The following is a 16,828-nucleotide window of genomic DNA, read 5'->3' as shown; positions in this document are numbered from 1 at the left end:
TCTTATAATCCAGCAATTGTACTACTAGGTATTTACCCAAAGGACACAAAAATACTGATTTGAAGGGACACACGCACCCCAATGTTTGTAGCAGTATTATCAACATAGCAAAATTCTGAAGAGAGCCCAAAGGTCCATAGGATGAAGAATGGATAAAGAAGAAGATATATATGTATATATAATGGAATATTACTCAGCCATCAAAAAGAATGAAATCCTGTCATTTACAATGATGTGGGTGGAACCAGAATGTTGTGTGCTATGTGAAATAAGTCATTCAGAGACCGACAAATACCATATGATTTTACTCATATGTGGAATTTAAGAAACAAAATAAATGAACACAAGGGAAGAAAAAAAAAAGAGAGGGAAGGAAGCAAGCCATAAGAGACTTTTAACCATAGAGAAAAAACTGAAGGTTGATGGAATAAGGTAGGTGGAAGAATGGGCTAAATGGGAGATGGGTATTGAGGACGGCCCTTCTTGTGAGCACTGGGTATTATGGGTAAATGATGAATCACTATATTCTACTCCTGAAACCAAACAAAAACAAAAACAAAACAAAAAAAACATTAGAAAATGATTAGAAAAAATAAAATGTGTCTATGGGAGGAAGATTATCAGAGTTTATTTTCTGTTAGCCTCAGGCTTTAATTTTTATCTCCTCATGCCAGGAAAGTGCCAAACTTTTGTTTGTGCTCTATTTTATACTGATTTTATACTGATTTTTTTTCAGGATAGGCAAAGTCCTCAGAGCAGAAGTAGCTTTAAATCCTGGATTTATCTCTCAGTTTTTACCTTCTCTTAGATTTTGACTTTTCCTCCTTAACTACTTAGTGTTTCTAATATATATATATTTACATATATATTTTTATTAGTGATGATTTTGCTTGGTAAGATTTGAATATTAACAAGTATTTTTTACATATATGAATGGAACAATATATATTATATTTGTTATATATCACATGGATGTTAAATATGTGTGTGTGTGTATATATATATATATATATATATATATATTTCCATAACTTTCTGATATCTCTTGTTGTTGAGAAGTAACTATGATTCTTTTTGTCTTTGAGGTTTCAGAGTGTTAGCAATTGTGTATAGATTTTTTTTCAAAAAGTTATTCTGCTTATGATTAATTAAACTTTTTGAATCTGAAGATAATTCAGACATGATCCCTTTGAATATTCCCTCCCCTCCCCCATTTTCTATATTTCTTATGCAAATCCAGTTTGGTGTCTATTTGGCCTTCTCATTCAATTGCCTGTATTTTTTCACCTCTATTTCACATTCTATTCTCTTTCAAATTGCACTGCTTTAGATTAAGCTTTGCAACTTCAACTTCATTTTACCAGTTTTTAACTCAGCTGTGTCAATCTTGTGTAATCTTTCTTTCTTTCTTTCTTTCTTTCTCTCTTTTTATTTTTTAAATATAATTTATTGTCATATTGGCTAACCTACAGTGTGTACAGTGTAGTCTTGGTTTTGCGGGTAGATTCCCATGGTTCATTGCTTACATACAACACCCAGTGCTCATTGTTATCTTTTTTTTCTTTTTTCTTTTTTTAAATTTTTTGTTTGTGTTTATTCATTTTTGAGAGAGAGAGAGAGAGAGAGAGAGCATGAACAGGGGAGGAGCAGAGAAAAAGGGAGACACAGAATCTGAAGCAGGCTCCAGGCTCTGAGCTGTCAGCACAGAGCCCAATGTGGGGCTCGAACCCATGAACCAAGAGATCATGACCTGAGCCGAAGTCGCAAGTTCAACCGACTGAGCCAGCCAGGTGACCCCCCCTTTTTTCTTTTTTTAAACCACTCACTATACTTTTAAAATTTTCCATAAGGTATAGTTTTGTTTTATTCAAATATAGCTGGTTTTCTGATAGGTTAATTCTCTTTTTTCATGTTTTTAATTCCATTTTTTATTTCTTTAACCATTTTAAGCATAGCCATTGCAACTTATATCTGAAAATCCCATTTTTCAAAGTTCTTTTATCTAATTCTTGTGATTCTTGCTCATGTTTTATCATTTTGGATTGTGAGCTCATGATCAATGAAGCTATTTTTATGGGATTACTTAAGAGCATCCTAACAATATGTTAATTTCTCTACTTGGGATTCCCCTTGGCACATATTGTAAATTCTAAATCAAACCTATGTGAGGGAAACTTGTTTTATTCTCCCTAAAGCCTAGTTCAAGACAAAGTGTGTGTGTGTTTCTTGTCTGCTCCTTCACTAAAGTTATAGCCCCTCAAGATCCCTCGTACTCTGGGGACCTGTATGTCTCAATTCTGTTCATACCCTTATGAATATCCAAATTTTGTGTTCTTTACTTGTATGATCATTTAAAATTCGAACGCCTTTGTTGTAAAAACTGATAAATGATCCCATGACAGCCATAGATTCAAATGTACTGAGCAGTCTTTTTACATCTCCCATTGCTTTTTGTCCACTTGCAAATTTCTTTACTTTCTTTTAAACATATGCATTTAAGAGAAGGTTCACTATATTTTACTATGTTATTTAGCAACATGAGGATTTTCTAGGCTACATGGTCTGCCATGAAATGGAAGTCAGAAATGTTCTTTATAGGGAGAACACGACTCACTTACGCATGTTGTGTATGGAGTAAACCCTCGTGTGGAACATGAGAAAATTTCATAAAGGACAAGTGTTTATACTCTATACACTTGTTAGTTCTGTTTATGTCATTATCTTCTCTCCTTCTGGATCTGGCTGGACAGGTAATTAAGCTAATTACTTGTACTTTATCTACCTGTGTTGAAAACATGTAGTGAGATTATCCACAGCAACCACTGATCCTGAATTATGTTATACTGGTGACCCACTTTGGAGGAACAGATTATGAAAAGACAGGTAAAAGCCCTGGTGTCACAGTCTAGAGCAGAATAACTTACCTGAGTTTCTTGTAAAAAGAATAGAAGAAAGGAGAGAATAAAGGAGGACATAGATAGGACAGAGAAAAAAGAACAAAGATATTGAGTGACTATAATGTTTTTATGTATATAATTGAGTAAGAACTCACTGTGAAATAATTGTCTTATCTTTATGGAGAATGAAATGGAAAATTATACACCCAGTGCAAACAGCTAGCAGTAGTCTAGCCAAGACACTAAACCTGACTTTCACATTTGAACTCTAGGATGTTGTATGCTAAAAGTGAGTGTCAGAGGTTTTTTTTTTTTTTTCATGAGCATTTAGGGATATGGATCATTTCCTCACTCTCTGGGGACCAGGGACCAGGAAGAATGAGGCACGGTGGTCATTACAACATGGAGCAAAAGGAAAGTGAAGGTGATGATACTAACCAAGGCAGTATATGCTCCACAACAGGGAAAAAAAACACACAGAGAAGTGTAATCTTACAGTCTCAGAAATATGTTCTAGCTGATAGTAGTTGGCAGGATAAACATGGTGTACAGACTTCCTCAGACTCCTCCAAAGGCAGCAGCATACTCTGGAAGTCAAGGAGACTGCTCTCACGCAGCTCTGTGGAAGCACAGCACATGGACCATAAACAGACTTCTTTTGGATCCATCTACAGACAAATCAATATTTACTTTTTTTCAGGAAAAAGTATAGGTCTAAGGAAACTCACAGCCTCTTTTTCAAACAGGACACAGTTCTCAATTCTATTATAAACATACAAGTAAATGCAATAAATTCAGTGACTTCATGGAGGAAATACACCAAGGTCTGCCCTTTCCTGGAATATTAACTCATCAAGCCGCTTCCCCCTGTGTCCTAACAGCAATCTCTCTTAATAGACCACAAGAACTCTGCATAAACTTAAGGACTGAGCAGAAAATGCACTGCTCATTTGAATCCCATGTCAGGCCCCCGATATTATCCTAAGAAATCTCAAGGAGGTTCCAGGAATATGTTTGGACAGTCCTGGACTAGGAACTAGGTCTGGGTTCAAATTTCTGCACCTGTCCAACTGAGCTTCTAGTCCTGAGATGCAGCGTATCAATGTCCCTCTCTTCATTCTAACCACTGATATGGGAGTGACTGGAAAAAATGGAAGGGGCCTGAAAGGTCCCTTTGCTTCTCTCTTATGAATCTAAAAGAAAACCTGATGATCCACTTAATGAGGCTTCTGGAGGAGGCAAACAAACAGCAGACCAGGCTCTAGGGCTGACAGTGTCTCAGAGAGACCAGGAGAACCACAAAATCTCTGGAGGTCTCCTACCACTTCTCACCCTTCCCACTGCACAGCTTGGAGTTTCGCTGACAATCAATGTGTATAAATGACAGAGACAAGGCTAAGTTTACCAAACAAAGTTCTTCCTCCTTCTAGATACACAAATAAACTTACATTTTCCAGGACCCCCCTTTAGTTAGATGGGGCTGTAAGACTGAATCTGGCCAAGGAGGTGGCATGCATCTCTTCCAGGTACAACCTTTATAGCCTCCTTGATGTCTCCTATACTCTTTCCCCCCGACCTCTGGCCAGTTTCACTTAATCCACTGAAGACATGAAGCCCTAGAAATGAAAAAGGAAACTAGGTCCCTGAAAGACAGCATGGAGGAGAGCTTCCGCTTCCATGTGCATTAGGTGGATGTCATAAAAAAATAATAAAGAAAGAAAGAAAGAAAAAGAAAGAAAGAGAAAGAAAGAAGGAAAGAAAGAAGAAGAAAGAAAGAAAAAAATAAAAAGAAAGAAAGAAAGAAAGAGAAAGAAAGAAGGAAAGAAAAGAAAGAAAGAAAGAAAGAAAGAAAGAAAGAAAGAAAGAAAGAAAGAAAGAAAGTTGTGTTTAACCACTGACATATTGGAATTGTTTGTTTCAACAGCCAAAAAGCTATCCTGATAATGCTGCAGACACTGAGAAAATTGACAGACAATGCTAGAAAGATCACACAATTAGGAAAGCTGATATGTGTGCTAAATAGTAAGTCTTAGGGAAATGGTAGGTACAATTGAAAATAATTATGTGTGTTTACAATTGTTTCCATTGATAAGTTATTATGATAAGCAAATGAACTTAGTAGAAAGTTGGCTGGTCTTCAGGCAGAAATTAATGATAATAGAGAAAACCCACAAATACAGAGTCTTGAAGAATTGTCCTTGGAAGAGCACAGGTTAAGAGAAAGTTTTAAATTGTCTTTGAAAAATGAGGATTTATAGAAACCAGCCTTGAGAACAGATTATGTGTGTAGCTGGTGGTTATTGTCAAAGACACCTGATCCTGGCGTTTAAAGAAAGTTTTTGATCAAGAATTAAAACAATTATTCATCTTAATATTTTATGAGCTGGAAACAGGCTCCAAATGTAGTAACACGAAAGAAGTCACGTGTTCCAATGCCTGCATGACAGCATGACATAATGCCATGAAGGGCAATGAAGAAGACGCAGCCCTCCAAAGGCAGAACAAGGGGTCATAGAAACAATGGCAAGTTCATCTCAGAGAACATAACCAGTGTCTAGTCAGAGTACTTCCACCACTTCAGTGGATAAAAATGTTACAGTGCCTGCCCCCAATGTATTCCAGCATTACTGTGGACAAGCTCCTGCTAAATGAATCCCATACCTCACTTCCAAATGGGAATCTTAATGACTGGTACCAGTGTCTGCTCCACCATTACATATGTGGTGAGGGGGGAAATGATGAGTCCACAAGGAATCACATCAGGACCTGATGCAGAAGGCACTCATTGATGGAGACCTTGGACTTTGGGCTGCATACAGTGACTGCAGGAGATCTTGGATGGTCTTCCTTGAGGGTAAGTATATTTTACATTCAAGAGTCTCTCTTGTATCATTTCTCTCAGGAAATGAATATTCAGTGACCCAGCCTTGTCTGTAGGCAGCTGGATGTATGTGAGGAATGTGGCCAATGGGATGATAGAAAAAATGATGTAAATCTTTCCCAGATTGAACCCCTAAAACCTCTTACAAGATCCTGAACATTTTATCCCTTCACTTCTATGTCAGCCAGATTCATAAGTACCTTAGGAGATCCCTAGGGGCTTGATACATGAAGGATCTGTATATGGAAGAAGGTTGGGTCCCTAAATGTTGACATGAAGTCAAACCCCTATGCACTAGAATGGGTTATGAATGAGTAGTAAAGTTTTATTGTGTTATGTTACTGTGGTATCTTTGTTGTAGTAATCAACCTTGCCTGCATTGACTAATTCAATATATGATGGATTTTGATGTGCACTGGCTTTGCCATGTATAATCTAGAGCACAAAAAACTTCAGAAAACAATAAACAAAACAACAAAGCCGTTCAGGTGAAGTCCAAAAACATAGCTAAATCCCTAGACAATGTGATAGGCAAAATGGATTTAGTTAGCAAACATGCCTGATTTCTCTTTCCTGTCTCTGGTCCCTAGTAGCTAAATGACCATTAGTATTTATCTTTTGCTCAGTTATCTGATTTCCAAAAATGAGAATAATAATAATTCATGGGCTGTTTTGAATATAATCACTCTGAGAGTAGGTTACCTTTTGGTAATTATCTATGCTAATCCGTTCTGTGCTGATCACATATAAAGACCCAATAACTAATTTTGGTTTAGTAGATAAAGGTATTAATAAATGTTATTATTACAAATAGTCTTTAGCCAGTAGTGCTAAAGTAACCTCTGATTAAATATAGAGATATAGGTAAATATGAATACCTGGCCCATGTCATTGATTTGATATTGATCTTAGATATCATTGACAATTAATTTATTTTTAAATCAATCATTCAAATCCCCACATACCTAATGAGCAAGAAGTACAGTATCTTCTTCTTGAAGCCACTTAAAATAGGTAGGGTGGGGCGCCTGGGTGGCTCAGTCGGTTAAGCGTCCGACTTCGGCTCAGGTCATGATCTCTCAGTCTGTGAGTTCGAGCCCCGCGTCGGGCTCTGTGCTGACAGCTCAGAGCCTGGAGCCTGTTTCCGATTCTGTGTCTCCCTCTCTCTGACCCTCCCCTGTTCATGCTCTATCTCTCTCTGTCTCAAAAATAAATAAACGTTAAAAAAATAAAATAGGTAGAGTACAGATGTTTTGTCAGTTTAACTGCATTATATGTGTTCGAAATCCCAGGAATTTTCATAACAGAATTGTCAGCCCCCTTTCACACACCAAGCAGAGGCTGAGAACTGAATTCACCCTAGTATTGCTTTTCCTGTCTGTAACCACAAGAGAGCAGTGTTGACTTGCAGCTATGAAGCATTTATTTACTCATGGCAGTAACTCCAGGCTGTGTAGACTTTGTGGCTGCAGTGTTGATGTCTGACACCGGAGCTCTCAGGTCACAGATCTCATTATTAACACCCAAATGTTTAGAATGAAGAGCAATAGTGTATCAGGATGACTATGTACTAAGAGGGTCCCAAACTCTGCTTTATTATATGTGGAAAATGAGGGGTTCCTGGTTGGCTCAGTCAGTTAAGAGTCCAACTATGGCTCAGGTCATGATCTCACAGTTGGTGAGTTCGAGCCCTGCACCGGGCTTTGTCTGTGCTGACAGCTCAGAGCTGGGAGCCTGCTTCGGATTCTGCATCTCCCTCTCTCTCTGCTCCTCTCTCGCTTTCATTCTGTCTCTCTTTCTCAAAAATGATAAGTAAAACATAAAAAAATTACTATATGTGGAAAGTGTAGTTTAGTTTTCTCAACAATGTTTAGGTCTTTGTTTTGGGCACTGGTCACCAGCATATACTCCCTTTTTCCCAGAGATATTTAATTTTTGCTCCCTTTTGCTACTGGGTTTTGATTTAAGTCTGCACTGGTCCTGAATGGCAGTGTTCAATGATAGTATTTGGTTCAAAATATACAGATCTCTCTCAAAAGGCTGTGCTCCTTATGTATATTCCTCATTCTAAAGTGCCTAATCTTCAAACTAGAAGGTGAGGTGAGTGACTATTGGTTGGCCCCTCCCTTCCCTCTTCTCATGTTTTTAATACAACCCCTTCCAGTACAACTTGGCCATAGTCAGTCTCTGTTAGCCAAGCGGCTCCACAGATTTTCTCAGTTAAACTGACAAAACATCTGTACTCTACCAATTTAAAATGCCTTTAGTTTATATTACTTCATTCTACCAAGAAGACATGTTCAAAGACTGTACTAAGAGGACGTTTTTCTTTGTTTGTTTGTTTTTGCTATAAGAACTTCATGGCAAAGTGTATCTGCCCCTTAAGATCTGGCTCTTTGGGTAATGCTGTTCTCTCATCTACTTTATATGTACGAGGACTCATCCCAAAACCTGTCTTAGGACTATTGTGTCCACTTCCTTAAGCCACCTGCCCTGGGCTTGAGAATTCTGTGAGAAACTGTGGTCCTCTTAACTTGTCTCCCAAGGATTAGAAGGGAGAGCCAACACTGAGTATGTGGCTTGTCTGTTCTTATACTTAGGGATCTACTACTTGGAACTAGAGATGAATTGTAGACACTATTGGCTAACTCTTCTCTTAGCCATTTCAATATCATAAACTAAGTCCCTTGATGTGCCCTAGGTTGTGCTTATCATTGTGAGAAATGGCAACAGGTGTGCTGGCCCCTACATCCCTTACAAACCCCTAACACAAGTTGTAGTTTCTATAACTGTGTACACCCAGTTTGAGTAAAACTTCTTATAATTATGTTGGCCGTTTGTACTGATCTAGGGAAACCTGATGCAGGAATTAAGATCTGAATATGACCCACTAACAGCGATTCCTCTTTGAGTCCCTTCTGGGTTTGCACCGGGGAGAAGCATAGCAGAGGTAGAGAAAGCACTCCTAGAGAGACCAACAGAGTGGACCAAATGCTGGACAATATTCATGTGGTTTGAACTGTTTGAGTTCACAGACAACAGCCAAGGAAAAATTCTTGAGAGATTTTTGGTGCAAAAAAAAGTGTTTTTATTAAAGTTAAAGCATGGGGACAAGATTTGGGGGCACTGGAGTTGTGAGGAGTGACTGATTATATACTGATTATATACTATGGATTTGGGAGAAGTAAAGAGAAAGGAATTTCCAAGAGGGCTTTTTCACATGTTAAAGAAGACTTACAGGATCCTGGACACCTCACTATGTCAAGCTAAGGTTGTTTTTCCTCTCGCAAAGCATTAACATTGTGACAGTTGGGAGTTCCTAGAGAAACTTTACACTCTGCCTGCCTCAAGTATTTGTCAGTGGGTTGCTGGTTATAAGGAAATTTAATTTTATCTACATTTCTTTTGCCCTTGTTCTCCACATCAATATCACCTGACAATATGTATCAGGTTCCTATGAATTGTATCCTTTCTGTTAGATTTTCTTAGAAGCTTGTTTTTATTATCATCCACAGAAGTGTTTTCTGAAAATTAATGTTATGCACAGATGCTGGCAAATTACAAGTGCTCAAAACATTTGAGCTTTTATTTTCATTGTCATGACTATCACTATTATCAGTATATAAGAACATTGAGATTATTAGTATCATTTTAGGCCATCGTGTTTGAAGTTGGCCCTTCTGTCCTCTGAGGGACAGTAGGAAGGTGGTGGTGGATAAAACTCTTCTAACAGCCATGAGATGGAGGGAGCCCTAGGAGAGAATTCTCTTGTGGAAAATGACAAATGCTGAGTCACACCTGTGGCTGGGGCTTGAGGAAAAGAGAGCCAAGCCTGAGGGTATTAAGAGCCCCTTCTTGTAAGCAAATGGATGTCATTTTCCTTTCCTGCCATTACTGAGTGTAGAAGTCTGCTCTGGAGCCCACAGCAGCACTGAGTTGCAGTTACTCTGTGGAATCCCCACAATGTGATGAAATCACTCTCTATTCCTGGTGACAGCTAACTCCAAATTCTTTCACAGCTATGAAAGCTTCCCCTGTAACATTATGTAATTAGTGTCATGTCTCTGCATGTACCTGCATAGGAGGACTTGATTCTGTGTGGTCATAAGCCGTCAGAACTGATAGGAGTCTCATTGTCGTTAACTCTTGTCTCTTAGCCCCAAACCCATCCATCCAGATCTGCTTTGGGATGCTGGGACTTGGACTCTGGCACTCTTCTTTGTCAGCTGGCTCCCTGTTAGTTTCCACCCACAGAGAACAACAGGAAAATATTAGAAAGCTGAAGCAGGGCAAGGGATACTTGCTTCTTCCTGTCCGTTTCTATCTTGTCAGTATCCCTGAGCAATGATTCTTCACCTGGCAGTGGAGTTGATGCTAGGCTCCAGCGTTGGTTGGGTGTTGGGTTTGAGTTTGATTGGGATTTGGGTTTGTGTTTGGTTTGTGATGAGATTTTTGTGGTGATAGTTGAGTTCGTGGGGTCTGGAGCCGACAGCCATGAAAGAATTCTTGAAGATGTCTTTGGTGCAAAAAGGTGATTTTATTAAAGTACAGGGACAGGACCCATGGGCAGGAATAGCTGCCACTGGGCCTTGAGGAGAGACTGGTCAAATACTATGGATTGGGGAGGTCAAGTCCAGGGGAGGTTTCCAATGAGATTTTCATATGCTAAAGAAAACTCATAGGATATGGGAAGCCTAGCTATCCTCAAGCTAAATTTGTTTTTCCCTCTGGCAAATCATTAGAATTAAGACAGTAGGGAGTTCCTGGAGAAAAGTTTTACTCTGCCTGCCTCAAGTATTTGTCACTGGGCTGCAGGTTATAAGGACATTTAATTTTTTCTGCCATTTCCTTCTGCCTTTGTTTCCCACATCACTGTGACACTAGTACCAGTTCAAGGCAGCACCGTCCTCAAATATCTGAGACCCCCCCCCCTCCCACCAACCTTTTAAGTTAATGACCCAAATGTAAGGTCCTCATTCTTCTGCTCCAGTCCCTGGTAATCACTAATTTACATTCCATCTCTGTAGATTTGTATATTATGGACTTCTTACAACATATGGCCATTATGCTTTTCACGTGGGCTAATGTTTTCAAGGTTCACCCATTTGTGTCTGTGTCAGTATTTCATTATGGCTGAATAATATTTCATTTGTGAGGTTAAACCACAATATGTCTGTCCATTTTTAATTGTGTTAATTGGTTTTTATTGTTGACCTGTAAGAGACTTTATATGCTCTAGTTTTAGAACCTTATCATGTATATGATTTGCAGATATTTGTCTCATTCTGTGGGTTATCTTTTCACTTTTTTGATGCTGTTCTTTGAGGTATAAAGTTTTAAATTTTAATGAAGTCCCATTTATCTGTTTTTTTCTTTAATCACTTGTTCTTTTTGTGTTATAACTAAGAAAACATTGCATAATGCAAGGTTAGGAAGATTTATCCCTATGTTTTCTCCTAGGAGTTTTATAGTTTTAGCTCCTACATTTAGGTTTTTGATACATCTTTAATTAATTTTTGTGGTGTAATTTTATTTACTTCTTACTGTAGCATTTTATAGATTTGAACTGATTTTTCCTATTTCTCATTATTTTGCTGAAAGAGCACCCTGTTGTCAGTTTCATGATCAGTTTATTTGAGGAATAAAACATTGCCAGGAGAGCAGGGAAATGTTGCCATGTCTTGTGGTTTTCCTTGGTTTGTTTAGGATTTTGATTTCCCCTCTGATTTCCTCCTTTCTTTTTTATTACCATATCTCTAAGGAGGACCCCCCTTTCCTCCGGTTATCCTCCTTCTTCACAGTACATTTCTGAGGCTGCCACTTCTGGTCCTTCTTGCTTTTAAACTACTTTCCTGTATCCAGTGCTGTTTTCAATAACATCCCTGACCTGTGTTTAATATTTTAGGATTTAGTGGAGCTTTTTTCCCCTTTATTTCTTATTTATTCCATGTGTATGTCTTTCACACCCTCACTTCTTTTCTAAATAGCCTTTTAATTTCCCCTCCACCTGTACTCTGAAGCTAACATCAGTGGCAGCTGTGGGATCTGTAGCCATAACTCTTTTTCTCTTCTTAAAATGATTTGAAATCATGCCACCCTATGTCTTCTATTAGTATTGAAGGAATGGGCCATTGTGACTTTATTCATGCTCTTTCTGATGTTATGTTTTTTTGGGAGTATGTATGGTAAGATTCACAATAAAGCAGCCATCATTTTCCTAGGGTCAATGAGAACATAGATATATACCTACCTCTACCTCTACCTCTACTTCTACATCTACGTGTGTGTGTGTGTGTGTGTGTGTGTGTGTGTGTGTGTGTGTCTAGGTTTGCAACCTTGGGAGTTCCCCAGGTGAAGTCTGAAACTGGTCCCCACACATAGAGAGCAAAGAGAGACTGAAGAAAGAGGCAGACCAATCCAGATCAATAGGTGGCAGATTTAATAAGCAAGGGAACTTACATTCAGGGCTTATCTTGAGTCCTGTAAGATTACCTCTCTGTACCCACCTGCCAGAATCTTAAAAGTTTATGTAGAGACCTTACTGGGCTCAGTCACGTATGCCATCCAGATGGTCTCAACAATACATTTACTATCTCAAGGTTATGTCCTTGGAGCAGGAGAGTGGGGAAGATAAGTGGAAGATACATTCCATGGACAAGGAAGGGGATGGGAAGCCTCTGATTGCCCAGGTCTAGCTCATGGATCAACTAGTGGCCACATCCTATTGATGACTTCCTCCAACAGTATGTACATTTATGCTTGTGGTTGTTACCCTGATGTGAACCTTGGGTATTATGTGTAACTGTTTTTCATTGGATATATCTGGGTTTTTATATACTTTTTAGTTGGTAACACTGAAGACTTTGTTACTAACAATTTTTTTTTCATATCATTCTGTCAAAATTGAAGGAAACTGTATTACCTACAAAAAATGATGAGTTTTAATTTTCTCAAAAAACAAGTTTCTTGGGGAGCCTGAGTGGCTCAGTCGGTTAAGTGTCTGACTGTTGATTTTGGCTCAGGTCATGACCTCATGGTTCATGGGATGGAGCCTTGCATCCAGCTCTGTGCTGACAGTGTGGAATCTGCTTAGGATTCTTTCTCTCCCTCTCTCTCTGCCCCATCCCCTGCCCTCTCTGTCTCTCTGTCTCTCTCTCTCAAAATAAATAAATAAACTTAATAAATTGTTAAAACAACACAAAACATGTTTCTTTAATTTCCTAGTTGAGTTTCATTGTATCAAGTTGATATATAAACAATGTTTTAGTAAATAATTTCAAAAAGCTTATTAGAGAAACCTATACTAGTTTCCGATTTTAATAGGAATTATATACTTAAAGAGGAAGAATTTTTCTTCCACATTAATAGACTGCCTTTTTACTTTTGTTATTCCCCTTTTTAAAAAGAGTTAATATTTTGAACTTTTTGACTAGCCTCAAAATTTATGGAGTTTACTATATAATATTTATGCATTAATTTATCGATATAGTGGATTTAATTTGTATATTTTCTAATATTGAACCATTGTTCTTGTCTATAATTGTCCCATATGGGTAGTTGATGATATAGGCTTAGAACCTGGAGAGATTACACTTAGTAGATACATGAAATTACTGACAAAATTTATCATTTTGAAGTCTTAATTTTCACTTACACAAACTGATATTAATACTAGTGTCTGTATTTTAGGATTATTAAAAATGAATGAGGTAATGAAAATAAAACACTTGGCACTCAGTATGTATGTACTCTTCTAATAATATCCATTATTTCATTTTAAAAATATATAACCAAATTTATTTTTCAAGTTTATTTACACTTTTTTTTTACCTGCATTTGTATGTGTAGTTGATCTGTAGTTTTCTTTATTCTGAATTTTTTCTTCTATATTTTCTTTCTTCTCTATTTTCTGACTTTGCCATTATGATAATGTTAACTTTCTAAAATGATCTTGAAAGCTTTGCAAATTTATTTAGTATTGCAAAGCAGTTAGTATAACATAAGAAATATGAAAAGCTATTGTGGTCTGGCATCTTACTTGGGAGAAAATCTGTGATGCCTTTTATGTCATTTTCACCACAATTTTGATCTGTCAATTTTCTAAATCTTATTTGTGTCAATTTCATGCTTTCTATTTAGAAAATGATCTCCTGATCACTTTTTCCATTTATTTATGTATTTGAGTATATTTGACACAAAATATCATTTTTTCCATTCTTTTCCTCTCTAAGTTACATTATCATCACCTTATCCCAGTTCTCTGCATATTTCTTCTTCCCCCTACCTTGAGTTTCAGCCAGAGTCTCATTTCTAAACAGAAGCCAGCTTCATATTTTTGGAGCTCCCAGAATACCCAAAGAAATCAATTGCCTTACCTAGTTCACATGCTCTAATAAGAATGACTTTATATTAAGTCAATAGCCACTGTATTACAGTTTGTCCTAAAGCTTACCCTAATAAGAACTGTGGGCAACAGGGTTTCCCTGAGACCTCAAATCTAGATAGGGCCTTCTTTTTTTTTTCCAATTTACCAAAATGGCTTTATTTTATTTATTTTTTCAAATTTTTATTTAAATTCTATAGTTAACATATAGTGTAGCATTGGTTTCAGGAGTAGAATTTAGTGATTCGTCACTTACATATAACACCCAGTGCTCATCACACCAAGTGCCCTGCTTAATGCCCATCACTCATCTAACCCATCCCCCATCCACCTCTCCTCCATCAACCCTCAGTTTGTTCTCTATAGCTAAGAGTCTCTTATGGTTTGCCACCCTCTCTGTTTTTATCTTATTTTATTTTTCCTTCCCTTCCCATATGTTCATCTGTTTTTTTTCTTAAATTTCACATATGAGTGGAATCATATGGTATCTGTCTTTCTCTGACTGACTTATTTTGCTTAGCATAATACTCTCTAGCTCCATCCATGTTGTTGCAAATGGCAAAATTTCATTCATTTTGATGGTTGAGTAATATTCCATGGTATATATATACCATCTCTTCTTTATCCATTCATCAGTTGATGGACATTTGGGCTCTTTCCATAATTTGGTTATTGTTGATAATGCTGCTATAAGCATCAGGGTGCATGTGCCCCTTTAAATCAGTATTTTTGTATCCTTCGGGTAAATGCCTAGTCGTTCAATTGGCTGGGTTGTAGGATAGTGTTATTTTTAACTTTCTGAGGAACCTCCATACTGTTTCCCAGAGTGGCTGCACCAGTTTGCATTCTTAACAACAAGGTAAGAGGGTTCTAGATAGGGCCCTCACAATTCTTTGGGCTTTCTAGTCTCCTGACAGACAGACCCTCTGACCAAGGTAAGGGATGAGGGTCATTAAGAGCCCCAAGCACTGAGGTAACCCAGAACGGACCCCTCACCTCATACCAGTGACTATATACTAGAATTGGGTTTAGTAAGCTAAATCTACATATGCTAGAAGTAACAACCACACTACAAATACATTTTTTTACTATTTCCAAATCTTTTCATGTTTTACAAACTTCAAAGATTTTTTCAACATTTTTTTGAGTTCACAGTGCCAGATTAATATTGCTTTATAGCATTTTATTGGCATGTATACTGAAGTTCAAAGAGCTTTAAGTGAGATTCTCAGGTAAAACTTTCAGTCAAGGGCAGAGCCTGAATTTAAACCTGGCTCTTATGACTCTAAGTTAATTTCTTTTGCAACTATATCCTACTTGATATTGATGAAATCCCACATCATTTTAAGACATGAGCTTCACCTTCTGACATGTGAATGAAGAGAAGTTCAATGTGGAAGGAAATTATTCAAGGCAGTTACTGGGGCCATACCTTTTTGCAAATCTTATTCTCTCTTTAGGAATTTTGTAATATCTGTGGGGTTTAAATGTGAGTGGTTTTGTTTTGTTTGTATTTTTCTTGTGGCAAAGTAAAGAGATAGTTTTAGAATCTCTGAGATATTCCTTCCAGTGGCTTTGCAAATTGGGAGGAATGGGGGAAATATATTGTGATTGTCCTGTGTGGGAGTGCTGGAGTTTTACAAAAATATTCCCAATGTTTACTTCTGCTTTGATCTTATTATTATTTCCCTAACCCGTCATAAAAAATCCTTATAGGGCTAAATGTCAATAGCCTTTAGGGTTAAGCATCCTTAGTACACGCTCTCTTATCTGTTTTGTCCTGACCCCATAGATAACAGGGTTAAGAGCGGGGGGAACAACCACGTACAGATTGGCCAGAAGAATGTGGATGTAATGAGGGATGTTGTGGCCAAAGCGATGTGTCATGAAGGAGAAGAGGGCTGGTAGGTAGAAAGCTACCATGACACAGACATGGGAGCCACATGTGCCAAGTGCCTTGAGCCTGGCATCCCAGGAAGGTAGATGGAAGACTGCTCGGAGGATTTGAACGTAGGAGAATCCAATCACAGAAAGGTCGATGTATCCCACTGAGAAAGCAATCAAGCCATAGACAACATTGATCCTAATATTGGCACAAGCCAACTTTGCCAAACCCATGTGTTCACAGTAGGTGTGAAGAATAACCCGGACACCACAGAAAGGCAATCTTAGGATGAGAAATATGAATGGAGTCACAAACACCAAAGTCCTGACTATGATGACTATGCTCAGGATAGCTATCACCTTATTGGTGAGGATCATACTATATCTCAGGGGGTTACAGATGGCAATGTATCTATCTATAGCCATGACTGTCAGCACCACAGACTCCAGGCCAGTACATATATGGATAGTATACATCTGTGTGATGCAAGCACCAAACCCAATCTCCCTGAGATTGAACCAGAAAATTCCTAGCATCTTGGGGATGGTGGCTGTAGACAGGCCAAGATCAGTGCAGGCCAACATGGCCAGGAAGTAAAACATGGGTTGGTGGAGGCTGTGTTCAGTCTGGATCACAAACAGGATAGTAATGTTCCCTAGGAGGGCTGTCAGATACACTGCAAAGAAGGGGAAGCCAATCCAGATGTGCACATCTTCTAGTCCTGGAATCCCCACCAGAAGGAAGGAAGAGGGGTGAAACTGTGTATTGTTGGAATGCAGCAT

At 38.1% G+C, this 16,828-nt stretch overlaps 1 protein-coding gene across 1 annotated transcript; it reads right to left on the bottom strand.

Annotated features, from left to right (window-relative positions):
* Positions 1-15,849: 15,849 nt before the first annotated feature.
* Positions 15,850-16,828, bottom strand: LOC123602548 (olfactory receptor 52E5). The gene has a single exon (XM_045487036.1). It carries the CDS (start codon positions 16,826-16,828, stop codon positions 15,887-15,889), a length of 942 nt encoding a protein of 313 aa, XP_045342992.1. The 3' UTR covers positions 15,850-15,886.

The sequence above is a fragment of the Leopardus geoffroyi genome, chromosome D1, assembly GCF_018350155.1.
Source record: "Leopardus geoffroyi isolate Oge1 chromosome D1, O.geoffroyi_Oge1_pat1.0, whole genome shotgun sequence".
NCBI classification, from domain to species: Eukaryota; Metazoa; Chordata; class Mammalia; order Carnivora; family Felidae; genus Leopardus; species Leopardus geoffroyi.
This window is presented reverse-complemented; position numbering and strand designations above follow the sequence as displayed.